This window comes from Larus michahellis, chromosome 11 (genome assembly GCF_964199755.1).
Source record: "Larus michahellis chromosome 11, bLarMic1.1, whole genome shotgun sequence".
Classification (NCBI taxonomy): domain Eukaryota; kingdom Metazoa; phylum Chordata; class Aves; order Charadriiformes; family Laridae; genus Larus; species Larus michahellis.
The window spans coordinates 5531154-5547503 of NC_133906.1; the positions used below are offsets into that span (position 1 = coordinate 5531154).

At 39.9% G+C, this 16350-nt stretch overlaps 1 protein-coding gene across 1 annotated transcript in view; it reads left to right on the forward strand.

Annotated features, from left to right (window-relative positions):
• SLIT3 (slit guidance ligand 3) overlaps positions 1 to 16350 on the forward strand; it is a 522490-nt gene that overhangs the window by 408434 nt on the left and 97706 nt on the right. The window contains exons 17-19 of the mRNA XM_074604436.1: positions 1844 to 1987; positions 7480 to 7643; positions 9827 to 9959. Coding sequence (XP_074460537.1) covers positions 1844 to 1987; positions 7480 to 7643; positions 9827 to 9959 — 441 coding nt within the window. The remainder of the gene's footprint in view (positions 1 to 1843; positions 1988 to 7479; positions 7644 to 9826; positions 9960 to 16350) is intronic.

The following is a 16350-nucleotide window of genomic DNA, read 5'->3' on the forward strand; positions in this document are numbered from 1 at the left end:
CAGCATCTGTTCTTTGTGTGCACTTTACTAAGGGATTTGAAAATACTGTCCATAGATACTAAATTAACTTTTATACTGTAAACCAGCCTGTGGCAGTGCTCCTAAACAAAATTCAGCATTTTTTAATAAAAAGATGCTTAACATTCAAGCTATCCTGCTGACCTGACCTACATTTCCCCCTAGCTGATAAAGCAGTCTAAATATACACAGCATGATATGAGGATCTGTAAGTATAATTTTCCTTCAGGAAGGGCACACAGTGCATGGTGAACCATCATACGAAACCAAAGGTTTTGGCTTGATGGACATCTATTTCTATCCATTAATTGACTTTCTTTGAGCATTGTTATTGGGATCTTTTACAAAGAGGCCACATTGGACAGGTTCATAGTCCAGTTTTTAAAAGAGATGTAATAAATCGCTGTGCAAGATATATTGGCAATCAAATTTGGTCATTGCATCTTGCAGTACTACTGCCTGGTACTCTACATGTGGAATTGAGAAAATGTTTCCTACTGCTGCTGAGCCACTAAGGGCCTTACTTCTCTTATTTACTACCCCGTTCATTTTAGAGCTTGTGGTCTTAACCTGTCTTTCCAGCAGCTGAGTGCTCCACATGTAAAGTGTGTGTCCCTGGGCCCTGTGACTCTTTTCTGACACAGTTTCAACCCAGTTGCAGTACCAAAACTATTGAGCCCGTAGTACCTGTGACGGTAGCCGTAGGTAGAGAACAGTAATGCAAAATGTTCAGGTCTTAAACACTGAGTGTTTGTGATTACATTGTAAATTTCTTCCCAGCCATATCTATTGTCTCTTCAGTGTTTTTCACGTATCTGTTGATGAAGCATCTAAATGCCCCACTGGCAGATACCAATCTGAGATTTAAATCCAGACTTCTAAGGGAGTCCGAATTCTTATTGTTCACTGCATGAATTTGATATCAAGCAATTAACCCTCCTTAATTTGGAGGATGAATTCACTGGAACAGCAGCATGAGCTGCATGTATTTTGTGGATTTCCAGTAGGATGCTTTAATTACTGAATAATTTTTCACCTAAGTAGGAATATCACAACTGTGTAGTGATGTTTACAGACCCAGATGTTGATTGGCATGCAGTATAACAAATACATGTGAGCCTTTTTTGCTATGGAGTGAAACAAGATACAGGAGTCTTTCAGATTAATTGGGCTTTATCGTCGAGTTCATTGTTACCATAACAACTCAGAGAGATGTATCTTCCAAAACACAGCACTGATTCATCTGGTACAAGCACTGAGCAAAGACTGTTTTATAGGATGCTCACTGCTTTCCGTCTTGTCAATTAATGATTATAATGACATTTCAGAGCTTGTGTTGGGTCTGGAAATCTTTCCGAAGCTATCTGCTCAGGATGCTGTTTCCTTCCATACTTTTGCGGTGTGGATTACAAAAAACATCCATGATAGGAGTGGAAGTAATGCAGCTGGTATTGCTATTGTCACACATTTCTGGCAGTCTTTCTCAATTGATCTTTGAAATGGATCTTTACTTACTCTCAGATATTTATTAAATGATGACTTTAGTTTTTATTTCAAGTTTGCAACTAGTCATAATTTCAGTTGCATACTACTTTCAAATGCGGAGCTCCCATCAGCCTCTAATGTTGTGTGGAATAAATGCATTTTAAATTCATGAGACAATGTTTACATGAATCTAGTCTTCTTATAGCTGTATTGTACTTCAGCAATCAATAAAAATAGAGCACAGTGGTTGCCAAAGCATTTGTTGATGCCCTAAATAAAGGACCTCCTGTCCTGAAATTATACCCCAGTAGTTCCTAATTCCCTGGTTTAATCTTTGCAGGATGCTGAGGAGCAACTCTATCAGCTGTATAAACAATGACACCTTTGCTGGACTGAGCTCAGTGAGGCTTCTTTCTCTGTATGACAATCATATCAGCACTATCACCCCTGGAGCCTTCAGCACATTGGTCTCTTTGTCTACAATGTAAGTTATCTTTTTATGGTACAAACGTGTCATGTTGCTTTTATTTCATGCTTTCCTTTTAAGAAGACAACTTTTGAGTTTCAGAATCGAACTACTCATTGTTCATTTATAGAAAACATCATTTAGGGAAAGAAGAGCCCATACCACTGAAATCACAGGTTTGGAGAATTCAAGGTGTGATTTAGAAAAACATTTGAATTGCTTCAGCTGGAGCAGCTGAAAAAACTTAGAGGTTGCCAGCCTTGGGCAGGGTGACTATGTTTTGCCGTGTCATAGCCTAGTGCAACACACAGTAGAAGTTCATGTGAAACAATCTCTGCAGATTCAGAAGTGCACAGTTTATCATGCACTTTAGCTCCCTGAAGCTGCTTGAGTTTCAGTAGGGTCTTATTTTGTAAGAACAGCCTTCTTGGATTTCAGTTAAATTAGTTAAGTATCAGAAGAAATCTACTAGCTAATTCTTAGATTTTTCATAAGGGCCTAAGAGGATGAAACACTCAAGTCCTACTGAACGTGAATTTGAAAATCCCAACCTAAGTTTTTCTGCTAATTCTTTTATATTTCTCAATCCTTCTTTGAAGTATTTCCCTTGCTTCTTAAATATATTTACGTGCTTTTTGGAGCGTGTCCATTTTAATAAAGTACAGACTGATAAATATGGAAAGAAAGTCTGCTCTTTGTTTCCAGCGGTGAATGAGGGCCCTGATGTTGCTGTTAATGGTCTTTGTCTGCTTAATTCCCTTCACACTGCCCTAAAAACGCATCCTAATTGTCCAGTCAAAATAAACTATTGGTGCTATTGCATTTCAGGTTTGGAAAGCATTCTCCATCATGTCTGGGGGAAGAAAGAAGCGTTGAATCTGAGCCGTTTTGTTGCTCACGCTTTCATTTTGTTGTTACAACTTTTTGCCAGCAAACCAGTTACCATTTTGGCATTAGCTCCATGCAGCATAAAGAACCCAGGCTTTCCTTCCATTTACTTTCTGTAGTCCCAAAAGCCTCCTTGAATTTGATGGACGAAGAGAGAAACACAACTAGATTATTTTTATTGACTGTTTTCAAGTCACTGGTCAAAGCAAGTGGTACTTGCTGAAAGCTTGTTCTCGCTGTGCTGCAAGCGACGCCTGCCAGCTTCTCGCGCAGTTGTCTCCGCGCTTCCTTCCGTGGATCCCTTAGTAACCGTGACTCTCTGAATCAGGCTATAAAGTCCCCACCTTGTTTGCATAGGGGGGTCTTTGTCATGTTTTGTTAGAAGCTAGCCCATTTTCTTCCTTTTTCAGCGGTGGATAAAGATTATTACAATTTCTAGCAGCAGCAGCAAGTGAAGCTGCTGCTAATTAGAACGCATTGCTTCGGCACTGACTTACAATTGTCTTGGTTGTGGCGTGTTCCTAGCTGTGTCTTGATGAAAAAGTTTGGGTTTTCACACATTTTCACTCTGTGCTTGATATATAGACAGGAGAAGGTGTGCTTTTCACTTCTTTAGGCATTGGTTTAAGGCCATGGTGATATTTCATGTATAAATGCAAAATTCAGATGTGTTCATTTCCTAGCGGTACTCCACTGCAGGTGGATTAATTAGATGACGACACTACTGAAGATAGATAGTATGACTGCTTTTCCTGTTCAACCCACGCTTTGTGAGTTAATCATGTATTGTAATGACCTATTTTTGCATCTATTAATGTGAGCCAGAAATTCATACGAAGTTTAACATTTCCATTTTTATCTTGGCATATTTACAGCACTAAAAAAATATTGCTCCTTTTGTTATTACTCTTTGTGAGTCAGCCTCATTGATATTATCAAAACACGGACAGCTCTGAAACTAAAGCCCTGACTAATGGTTTTCAATAGAGGAAGAACATCTATTTTGTAAGTTATTGGTAAAAAAATAGCAATTTTTTATTTGTAACGAGTCAAAGTAGGTACTGTAGCATCCTAATTTGAGGTGTCCTTGCACTTCTGCATACAGAGAGTTCTTTCAGTCCTTACACAGTCAAGTGGGCATATTTTCAAGCAGAACTGATTTTCCGTGAATTATTATTACCATAGCTGCATGGAACTAATGCCAGAATGATAACTGGTTCATCAGAATGACATGCAACTATTCTAGTATAAACTTGACCTGAATTCCAGGATATATTTTCAACCTAATTTCAACAATATCCAGATGCACTTCAGCATGTTTTTCTAACAGGTCACTAGAATCTATTTAAATAGTTCATATTCTGTGGCTTCTTTGCAATTTTTAAAAGACACTTGCAGTAGAACATGCATATTTCATTCCTCGAGACTTCTGTTCCCCCTTGATTTTAAAAATATGTCTATGTCCTTGAGTAAACACTTTTGAATTTAATGTTAGTACAACATCTTTGCTAAAAGCTTGATTGCTTTGTTTCTGAGTGGTTAAATCTCTATCTTATGCGTAGGAACTCTGATTACTAATTATGAATTTTTATAAGAATTTGTCTGCCCAACATTACTGCTTGTGATTTGAGAACTCCACTTGACTAGCCAGATTCCAAAATAAAGCTTTTGCAAATAATCAGCCTTTCCAGACTTCCAATTGCTTTTTAAGTGAAGCAGGGAATCTCTTGTCCCACGTGACATTTTATAGAGAGCCTTGATCTTACTTTTTTTTCCAAAAGTTGCATCACGGTCTTGCTGTGGAAAGACCAAGTATGTGGGGATGTGTGTGAACTTCATACTACATTAAAGCAAAAAATCACTGCTCCGCAGTTGGACAAAGGACAAAATTTAGGTGTTGCTAAAGTGGGAGGACACGTGTAATGTGTGACAAGATAAATTTATCCTTTTTTACCCAGAAATATTTGAATTTCAAAACAGTAGATCTGTTTGTTCATTAATTTTATGTGTAACAACTAATTTCTTTCTTAGTTGCTAAGAAAAGCATCATCCAAATTCTAATCTAAGGATTTAATAAATTTTAGGTCTTATGTAAACCTGCGTTTGCCAAGAAGAAAATGAGGGTTTGCAGGTAGTTAGTGCTGCTCAGCTATTGAGCAGTAACACGTTAAGTCAAAGCAACCTCTCCTCTGTAGAAAGGGATAATTACTATTTTGATGGGAGCATTTTGTAGATTGAACGTTTGAATGTTTCTGAAATTTTTTCATATGTCCCGGTAAGATGGTCTCTAGATGTGGAAGATGTTCTTTACATTCTGAGCTGCTGGTTTTCCAGAAACCTGATTATATACACCTGCTGTTTGTTTCCAATTGTGGATTATTTAATTCTAAGGATTTGTGTCACGGAAGTTGTTCTGTGAATATGATCTCACTCTCTTCCATCGGTGGAACAAATGGCCTTTGAAGTATTGGTTCACTTAGCGTTGGAGGTTTAAACATTTGGTTTAAACACTCTGTTCATGCCAAAGTATGTCAGTATGGAAAATATACAAGGCATCCTGCATGTGGTCCCATTATGGATTAAAGAAAATGGAAAACAAATCAGAAGGAAAGTAACTAGAATTAGAGTAATGCTTTCAGTGCTTTTCTGCACATTCTGTCTGAAAGCTCCTATGTAACCTGTTTGGTTTTTCACCTTTGTACAGCAAGGTAGCCTTGCCTTTGAACCCTAGTCAGCATGAAGTAGGTTGAATATTTTTATTATTGAACATAGTTTTGTCCCCCCCCATTTCTCCCTCTACACAATGTACAATAGTCTGTGCTAGACCTACACGCCCAGAGCTCCAGGCTAGCGCAGTGATTGAAGTGGGCTTTTTTACAATGCAGAGAGCAGCTGTAAATCATTGTGGGTATGCGAGGTTGGCCTAGAACCTATATAATTTAGGAATTGGTTTGGGTTTGTTTTCTTGTTAACACACCTGAACTGTGCCATATGTTTTTGTCTTCAGCACTGTTGTTTTCTGAAGGAATTGCTTGGCTGAAAACCTAATGTGATTTTGGCTACATGTTTAGGTTTGTAAAAGTATGTTGCAAGTGAAGACTTACAACGTCTTCAGCTGCTACACCTGCATTTGAACTGCCTGTTTCTTAAAGATCATAAAATTTTTTGTCTTAAAGATGTACTATGCTTTAGAGAAATTTCATTATCCTTTTTTTTCCTGTACTACCAAAATGATAACTCAGATTCCCACATATGATGTGAGAATTCCATCGGTGTTAGTTTAGATACTTCGTTTTCCATACATAGGGCTCTGACAGCTCATTTTTCTTTGATGAGGCAACCTCAGACTGGGGCTATTGATTCTCCCTGTCTTTGTACATAAGACAGTCGGCTGTCTTTTTTCACCAGGGATATCAGCCTCTCCTTCATCTGAAGTTTAGTCAGAGAAAAGCTTACACCCGAATTACGGATAGGTGTTTCAGGAAAGGACTCCAGAAGGCGTTTCAGTACAGGACTCCAGAAAAAAGGTTTTTTCCTGAGATTCTCAGCATTAATTCTAGTTAGCTTAGAAAGATGCTTGCTTCAAGGAACGATCATCTTACACTCCTTTCATTCAAAGGATCACAACTTAGTGAGAAATACAGATGAATAATATCTTTTCTATACTGACTATTTATGTTACACTGGTGCTCCACTGAGAAGTTGCTATATATGTCTATGTTTTCATGGCTCGAGAGTGGAATGGATAGGGCTTTCCTCTTTTAAACATTGACAACCCAAGCTACGTTAAGAATCCATCCCTCACAGAGGCTGTCAAACGGTTGGTTTGGGTACTGCACACCGCAGTACCGCAGCTAGGCTGCAGCTGCCTTTGAAAGATATTTCAGGAGCTGTAGCAAGATTTGATGCAGACCTCACAAAATTCACAAGGCAGTAGAGCAGATGCTTTTCACTACAGGTATGCTGACCTTAAAAAGCTTCATGAGAAGTGCCTCAAGCTGGCAGTGCTGCTTTATGTATGTATAAATGTACATAGAGAGTGCTATCCTTAGTGTTTCAGTAGGAAACCCAGTGGCTCCCACCTGGCACTGGTTTGCGTGGGCTGTAACACAGGCGAGTGGAAAGCATGAGCATACTGGGACAAGGAACAGAGGGTTAAGCCAGCTTGGCCGTACACACAGAGGGTGGCACACGTAGGTCTGTGCTAAGGGCTAGCAGTGCTGAACTTCACCATGGCCTTTCCCAAAGTGATGACATTGACGATCATGCATACATGCTTGCAGTGTGTGAGGTGAGTTTAGACCTGGGTGTGAGCTATAGCTTGGGTTGAATTCCACTATAAATACAGCCCGGGTAGTGATGTAAGTATGTCTAAATAATTGTTGCAGCAGTAAGTACTTTGGTTTATAAACATATGTGTGTATATATATGTGCAAATATTTATATTTTAATTACAACCCTAGTTCTAGTATAAAACCTGCATAGAACTTCCCTAATCTGTAGAACAGAGGAGGATCTCACAAAAACAGGTGGCAGGAAAGAGCTTGAACTTGGAACCCATCATCTCTCTGTAGTTATTTCAGTATTTCTGTATGTCCATGTTATGTCTTGTTCCATTTCAGTAATTTGCTGGCTAACTCCTTCAATTGTAACTGCCATTTGGCCTGGCTGGGAAAATGGTTGAGGAAGAAGAGAATCGTCAGTGGAAATCCACGCTGCTTGAAACCCTTTTTCTTAAAGGATATTCCAATCCAAGATGTAGATGTCCAGGACTTCACCTGCGATGGTAAGAAAATCCAATTTGATTTGGCATTTCTGATAATGTTGGCACCTCTGTGAGGACTTCCCTCCCTGTCAAGCAATACTGCATGGTAAACATTTCAGTTTAGTGATGAGGAAGACAGCCACCTAGAGCTGAAGATCATTGCTTCCTACGAGGAGTTTATTCTTGGTTTCCAGTCTCTGAATTTCTACTATCTATTATAGGTGAACCTAAATATAAGAATGAATCTATTATAGACAAATGCTCTGCTTTGTATAATCCTAGTATAAATCCTGGCCCTTCCTCCCCCTTTCTTATTCATACACTTAGTTAACACTCTGAAGCCAGTGGGAGTCGTGCTTGCTTGGGAAGTCTTTTAGTTTTGGATACTGTTCAGCTTCACTAATAACAGGTATGAATACAGGGAAATAAAAAAACTTAGATGTTATTTGAAATTACTCAATAATGTTTAATGCTTTGCTGGGTCCATGTAGGTTTAAAAAAAAAAAAAAGATCCTGACATTTCTTTCATTCTCCATGTAGTTCTTTGTCTTCTGATCAATCAGATTTTAGACAAAATAATACGGAGAAAAGCTGACTGAGGAGTGCCCCGCTAATTTGGCTTGTAGGCTGCCATGGCCTGTTAAGACCAGCTATGCTGGAGCTGCAGTTAGTCATACCTCTAAAGAGACCATAAGAGTGATAGAAGTTTCCTACTTAGAGTAGAAATTAATTCCTGTCCTAGTCAAGCAGTCTGGCAACAGGCCCAGGTGCTTGGCCTCAGAGCTCAAGGGACCCAAGTTTGGTCATTAAAGAATAATTTGCATTTAGTTTGGGAGAAAAAAAATAAAACCTGGTCCTCAAAATGACATTCCACGCTTGGGAGCTTTCTCTGTCATACACTCCATCAGACAGCCATGGCGCATGGAACGTAGATGGTGGCAGGGTGTAAAACACAGAACATAGGGGAAAATTGAATATGCTGAAGAAACGTGCTCTTTCTGCAGGTTTATGAGACTTTGAATTTTGTTTCCAGTCATTAAGCTCAGCTGGGGAAAAAAAGAAAAAAATTATCCCGTGTTCTTCTGTAGGTTGTGCTTCTCCATCCCTCTGAATACAAATGATTCCCTACCCATACATTTATGGGTAATCTTGTTATCTTCTATCAGGACTTCCAGTCTTATTCTTTAATCTCAATGCTCTTGGGTACATCCAGCAGAGAGAAAAAAGAAGCAGATCTGTCTCAATTAGTCCTTGCGTCAGTTTAAAAAGAAAGAGAAGCGGCACATAGTGACAGCTGGCTGTATGCTCTTGGATTGCAGCGCTGCGTCTCCGTCCTGGTCAACTCAGGCTGCCTGCACTCACCAGCAGTTGTGTGGTTCCTCTCACTGTCATCTAGAGAATGTGCCACTAAGTGTTTCCTTTCATATACGTCGTGATACTGCAGCATGCATTTGCCTTATGTTTTGCAAAGCCTGTTGCTTTTGGGGAAAATCCATGCTTTAATGTTCTTAACTTCAAAGAGTTGGCTGCTTCTGCAGAAACCCGATTGTTCTTAAATTACAAGATTTAATCTGCTGTTTATGGACCTTTGAAACCATTTTTGGAGAAAGTTAGATATCTTTATGTGTGCACAGATGGATCACCAGCAGTTGGAAGAATGCTGCTCAGTTTGTTGTTTGCCTGGTTATCCTTGTCAAAAACAATGAGGTTTTACAATTCAGATGATAAATGAAGTGCCAGGCTGACTTTAAAAAGTAAAAAATTAACATCTAAAAGCTGAATTAAAAAAAAAATAATCTTCCTAAAGCGGTGTAGATAGTGAATATTGTCTGTCTAGATGAATTTAAGGGCAACGTTCTGGTCAAGTCCTCCATTTCAGCTAGTACATTGGGGGTGGAGGGAGGATTTGGGATTCACGTAACTAATTTTACTGTAATTTGCAAAATTACGGAGAACAATATAACCCTTAGAAAAAAATATTTATTTAAAAATATTGCTATTCAGTTTTTGAACTGTTGTTCATGTTGCGTGAAGAGCCTGTATGAAGGGAGGTTGATCCAAAGCGTTGATTCTACTTTAAAATATTATGGTTACTGTGGATTCAGGGATGTTCCTCCTTGGTCCTTGTATGCAGTTATCTTCAAAGGGCATGGCTTTGGGCTGTAAAGCTGACTTCCTAATGCTCCCTCCCTCTCCCTCTGCAGGTAACGATGAAAGCAGCTGCTTGCTTGCACCTCCTTGTCCTTCCCAGTGTACCTGTGTGGACTTGGTGGTACGTTGCAGCAACAAAGGACTGCGGATATTGCCCAAAGGAATTCCCAAAGACGTGACTGAGCTGTAAGTTACCTTTTACCTCGTTCCTTTTGTGAGAAGTTCATGAAATTACATCATAGTGAGGCTTTGTAGGTCCTTGGGGGTTTTGCCTTTGACTTTAGTGACTGGTGTTTTGTGCTTTGGTGCTTTCCATATGTTTTGACTGTTATTTTTATACTTATTTGTCCCTTGACTGAATACATTGCTCTGTAATGGGAACAGACTTTATCTCTCCTTGTACCCATTAATACTGTGTGCAGGGAACAAATACATGTATTAGCATCAAATAATCCTGTAGTGCTTCTGAGAAGCCTGTGCTCACAACAGGCAGTTTGAAAGGATGATGAAAATATGTTCCTAACTTAAGCAGCTGTGAGCTAATTATCCTCTGAGGACATCAAAAAAAAAGAAAAAGAAAGCCACTGGTGGAAACAAACAATGAATTCTTTTCTCCAAACCTCATGAAATGGCTAAAATAACGGATAATTAGATGAAATTGTAAAGTAAATTCATCCTAGTTGAGAACCATCTTTCTGGATGTCTTTTCATCTACCCCTCGCTATGCCTTTATACTGGATTTTGCTTCTTTCCATGGAAAGAAAATATATTGGTAGAACTCCTTGGCTTAAACAGTTGGCAATAGAAAGACGGAGCATTTCCCCTTTAGGTCCTTATTCAAATCTATCCCAGGTGAGTCACTACTGAAACCTGTTACAGTCTCATCAACATTTCTATGTCAAAGTAATTGGTTGAGTTAGTTGGTGCGTTCAGTGAATTTTGTAATGAATTAAAATCTGATTCTCGGTTTTTTATTAGTATCTAGTATTTTTTACTATTTAGTAACCAGGCAGCTTGATGAATGAGATACACATCTTTTTACTCCCCTCACAGTAGGGGAATGGGGTATACACAAATACAAGACCTCATTGCTGAAGGAGGAGTGTACTGAAAGTGTATGTGGTAAATCAGAAAAACTTCTTTACGGTGAGGGTGACAGAGCACCGGAACAGGCTGCCCAGGGAGGGTGTGGAGTCCCCTTCTCTGGAGATTTTCAAGACCTGCCTGGATGCAGCCCTGAGTAATGTGCTCTGGGCAATCCTGCTTTAGCAGGGGAGTTGGACTAGATGATCTCAAGAGGTCCCTTCCAACTCTGAAGTTTCTGTGATTCTGTGAAATCAAATTAACATGGAAATTTTGCGCTGATGAATACATCTTTGGAACACTGTGAGCCAGGGCACGGTTAATAGTGGTTTGAATTAAAAGCCAAATCCTGTCCTGTATTGCCTTCTATGTTGCCATCAGTGATAAAAAGTCTGCAAGGTGGTTTCTGCTCTGTTCTTGTTCAGGTTTCATTGCGCTCAACTATGACTTGCCAACAATAAGATACCACAGATGTTTCTTTGATTTCCACTGCCACACTGAGGAATTTTTGTGTTTAAATTTTGCATATTGAGTTTTACTGATACTATCTGATACACTGACGACATAACTTTCACAAAAAGAGTGAAATTAATCTCACATTCTTGAAAAGTGCTATATTTCTTAAGCTATTTCTTGGCAAATGGGGCATTAGCCTGGAACTGAGCAGTCTGAGTTCACAGGAGTTTACGTGACTGTCTTCTTCAGTAGGAGCCTCTTGGCTGTGCAAGCCTCTAGTTCGGCTTTCTGCTTTCAATCCAGAAATGTGTCAGCAGAACAGAGTCAGCCACGGACTGGCTGGCTCTGAATATTTCATGTTCTGCAAATACAACCTTGAATCTGTCCCAGCTGTCTCAAAATTCAATCCTGATCTCACTCTCCTCTCAACCAACATAAACTGAGCTCCTTATTTGTATCTGTACCAAAAGATGAGCTGCAGGTACTGAAGCTAAAAATTTCGTGTGTTTGTGGAAACTGTGACAAGAATGAAATAAATTTTTTAAAATAACCAATCTTACTTGCCTTTCTTCAGCTTCCAGATAGAGATAAAGAAGTTGCCTACAATCTGGAAGGGACTATATCATCTAGGTCCCAAGTTGCTAGTGTGAACTTAAGTATTTTTATTGTTCTGTGTTTGAGAATTGTCATTGCTGCTATGGTCAACAGCATCTCCTATGGAACCCCACCTCCTGACTCATTTTGAGGACAGCTAAAACTTGCCAGAGCTTGGCAGTGCCCAGTAGCTTTCTGGGCACGGGTGAAAGAGCTTTATCCTGTTCAATCTATTTACACTCACACCAAAAAACTCCCATTTCCCTAGGGCAGTCCTAGGTCCCTTGAGAAGCGTCCTAAGGCCGAAGTATCTTCTTAAAGCTGTTTTGTTTCTGTGGTAGCAGTGGATAGCTGTTTAGCACCTGAAAACAGAAAGCACGTAAGTTACCTGCTGCAAAAGGTGTCACGGCTTTTGCATGGCTAGAGAGAGCCACAGGAGACTCCAGGGCAGGGATGCCTTCACCTTTCTTGCTAGTACAGGTAGGTTAGAAACCCTTCCCCTGTGTTACCCCAACCCGCCCTGCCTTTCATGCTCCATGCTCTCATGTCAGAGGCCTCTGGGCAGTGTGCTGGGGGCTCCATGCTCCCACCAGGCACTTGCACAAACCCACGGTCACTAAGGACAGAGCTCGTACCATGGAGAGGACAAGGGCGTAAAGAGCTCCTTGTCCTGGCAGCCCACAGCTCCCTCCTGTGGGAGGCCTGAGTGGTGATACGATGCAGGGGAGCATTTGAGTGGAATTTTTATGAATGCACCAGTCTGACATTTATAAACTTCCATTATTGATGTATTCATTTACAGGGCACATTAGCTGCAGTGCTTTTTATTAAACTGCAGTGTGTTTTTATACAACATGGTTTAAGAACTGCCATGTATTGAGGTAAACCAGTCTGTTACGGCTGAATATAGCCTTCTCAGAAGTTCTTTTAAATTCTTTTAGAGGTCTTAAAATAGTCTTAAAACAGGAATTCTTTCATTGTAACAGGTATTAAATAGCAGTGTGCAAAAATGAACATACCTCTTGCACAGGCACATAGGGAAAACGTTACCCTTTGCTGGGTCAAATTTCACTGTACCTAAGCTCAGCAAAAAAGATCACCAGCAGCGTTTTATTGCATGGTGGACTGGAGACATAGGCTCGCTCCTTCCAGCTTTCTTCCTGAGTTTCTGTTTTGGATGTGTGTATAGACAAAACATGTGAAAACCATTATCTCCTTGATATTTAGAGCTTGGAATGACAGGAGGCATCCCTGTGTTTGGTTTGTACCACCCTTGGGAGCAGGGATTACCTTGGCAGGGAAGGCTTCCATCTAGAATAGAGCTGAAAAGATCACTAAATTTCCTGGCTTTTTAGAGGGATGATGATGCAAGAAATTTCTGTTTCCCAGCGATTCCTTCACAAACCCCATCATCATGGGCAAGCCTTCTTTCAGCTTCCTGGGAATAGGAAATACTATGTTGTTTCTTGCAAATTCCTTTGCTGTATATTTACGTACTGCCGACATTTTTCCCACTGCTTGCTTGCTCTGAAGAGTAGCCTTGGTTTTTTTTTAACATACTCCGTTTTCTAGTCCAGATGTTCAGAAGTAAAATGTTCATGCAATGAACTGGTTTGGAACTTAGCCTCGCTGCTGCTTAGTGTTTTAGGCTTTCCTTTTTTGCTTCCCTCCCCCCCCCCCCCCCAAATCTGCTTGAACTAAATTTCCCATGCTCTTTTCCCTTTTACGTATTACCTCAGTGTGTGAACGCTAGCTTTTTCTTTTTTTCACAAAAGTATAGTCTATTTCTAATAAAGTCTTATCTGACAGCATCCAGCTGCTTTTATGGACCTACAGCAAATAATATTTTGCACTGGGGAAAAATATTGGAGGCAATTATGTGGACGGCGTGTGCATAAGCTGTAACATAATGAGCATGGTGTGTTTTAGAATAAATATGTACTAATCATGTCATCTCTAGACTCCAAATGTTGTCATGACACTGAGCTATATGATAGCTCTGATGGGATTGTTAGGAAGACCTGCATCCATGCATCATTGTTAGTGATTATTTTTCTTTCCATTTATATTAATATGTATTAATATTTGCGTAACGTTTGCCATTTCTCTTTCTCTCCTCACAAACCTCCTCTGCCCTGTTTGTGTTTTTTGTTCTGGCGGTGAGGTTCGTTCAGCCTGCAAGCTCGTTCAGTACTTGGCACAAGGGTTTTCACAAGTGGTTGACCTGCTTAATAGCCGAGTGATCCCATTGAACTGTCTTTTAGCTTTTTATTCCCCACCTCTAGTTTGCTGCCTTGGCCTTAGCATGGCACCTTTATTCAACTGAAGCTCCAGTTGCCAAGATGATTTTGACAATTGCTTCCCGTACGATTGCTGCCACATCTACTTGGAGGTATTTACCACCAATCTCAACCCTCCTTTCTATCTCCCAAGGCACTTGTGATTTCTCTTGGCTTATGACTAAAAATACTGGCTCGTACCTGGGCCATGCAAATTGCTGCAATAAATATGCTCTAAGAAGTTAGTTATGATAAATGTAGAATATTGTAACAATTTAGTGCCATTTTTCAGTTTGCCTATATTGCTGTCGATCAAAGGGATAACTCTGAAGTGAGACATGGGATGAAAATCATCTGCTTGAGAACGCAAATGCTTTTGCTTGTCTGGCAATCTGCACTATTTTATACACTGACCCTTAACACAGACTTAACACAGTGAGTTTTCCTTTGATAATAAAGGAGAGAAACAATTTAGATCAAAGCTTAAGCTTACGTGGTCCTGTGTCATAAAAGGGTTTACAGCCTGCTTAATTCACTGCAGAGGAAAACTCTCCCATTGAGAGAGCAGGCAGTTCTGTACAAGGATATTTTAGTTACAGCTGAAACAGGGAACTTAAATCTGCATTTCAAATCTGATAGTTTAGAAAAAATAAATAGTATCAGTATTGTCAAATAATGTTTCAGTGATTGATGAAGCTTGAGTACATATCGGAAAGGTGACTTCAGCACGAAGTGAAGTAACTTTGACTTCAGGGCCTTCACTTTTCTCTCAAACACAGTCATGTTTCTGGGTGCCAAACCAGTAGGTTGTGGTCTGACACACAAATGCAGCAACATCCAGGGTCCAAAACTGCCCAAACTTAAGAAGGTTCAAGATCCAGATTTGTACCTAGATCCGTACTGGAATTTTGTTTCTTCTCAAGAAACTGTAATTGAAGCTCTTAAAATTCATGCTTTGCGGATGTTTCATTATTCACAGTCCAATTCTCTTCCAGACCACTGATTTTAGGAAATGAAACTTGCCTCAAAATTTTAGGATGTTGAGTATGTGCATTAAAAAGTTTAGACTATAACTTAATTTTAGAGCTGCATAAAATTTTCAAGTATCATCTTTTTTTGTAATGTAACATTCTATATGAAATATTTAAAGAAATTAAAGGAAAAGCTTTGTGCCTTTTCAATTACTGCCTGAGAACTGATTTCTCTCTCCAGTTTCTTCTCTTAGCACAGATTGCTGCTGTGAGCATGACTTTATGGCTGAATAGACATCTCGCTACAAAAAAAGGTTCCAAGCGATTCAAATTGTTACATGATGCTTTGGCACCTTGTGCTGGTTATATCACCTCCAATCCAAGTGGTTTCAGTATAAAAATAGACAAGTTGGAAAAAGAACAGCTGTCATCTTTTATGCATAGTTTTACATTTTTTATAGGCGACGCTAGTGTGTGTGGAAGGTGCTGGATGAGCCCCAGGGCTGCTGCAGGCGCTGGGCTCCAAGAGCCGGCGTGGTCAGTGCAGGCATGGAGAGAGGCATGGCCATGGCCCGCAGTGCCAGCTCTCCTGGCCTAGCACTTACCTGTCCCCAGCACTCGGTCGTGTTTTAGAAGCAGCCTTTGGTGAGCTGGTAGTTGGTACTAGGTAGTTGGTGGCATTTTATGAGAACATGAACACATGTGTTTGGGTTTTTTTTCAATTTTGCCTGTTGGTTACAAGTCATTATTGAGACTTCAGGATTGTCAGCAGTGTTCGCAGGGGTAAAAAACAATTTCCAATCTGATATTTAAACTATAAAGTCTGGAGACTTTAGGAAGCGAATGAGGTTGTTTTGGGTACTAGTCAGTGTGTGTATATTAAGGCAGCTGACACCCACTCTTGACTCTGACTGTCTGTATATTAATATCTTGACTCTGAGCATTAAAATTAGAAGTTCATTTTTTTCATTCATGCCAGAATTTCTTTGCATACCAGATGCCATGTGCATCATCTTCCTTTGCCTGAGGACTGAAAAGAATTAAAAATACCATCTTCTTTCCACATTACTCTGTTATGGCTGGGTTTGTTTTGTTTGGGCAGGGGGTCTGTAGCTTCATCCGTGGCTTTTATTTATATATACACATACATAAGTATGCACAGTTTTGTAACTGGGCTCTGCCCCTTCACCCTCA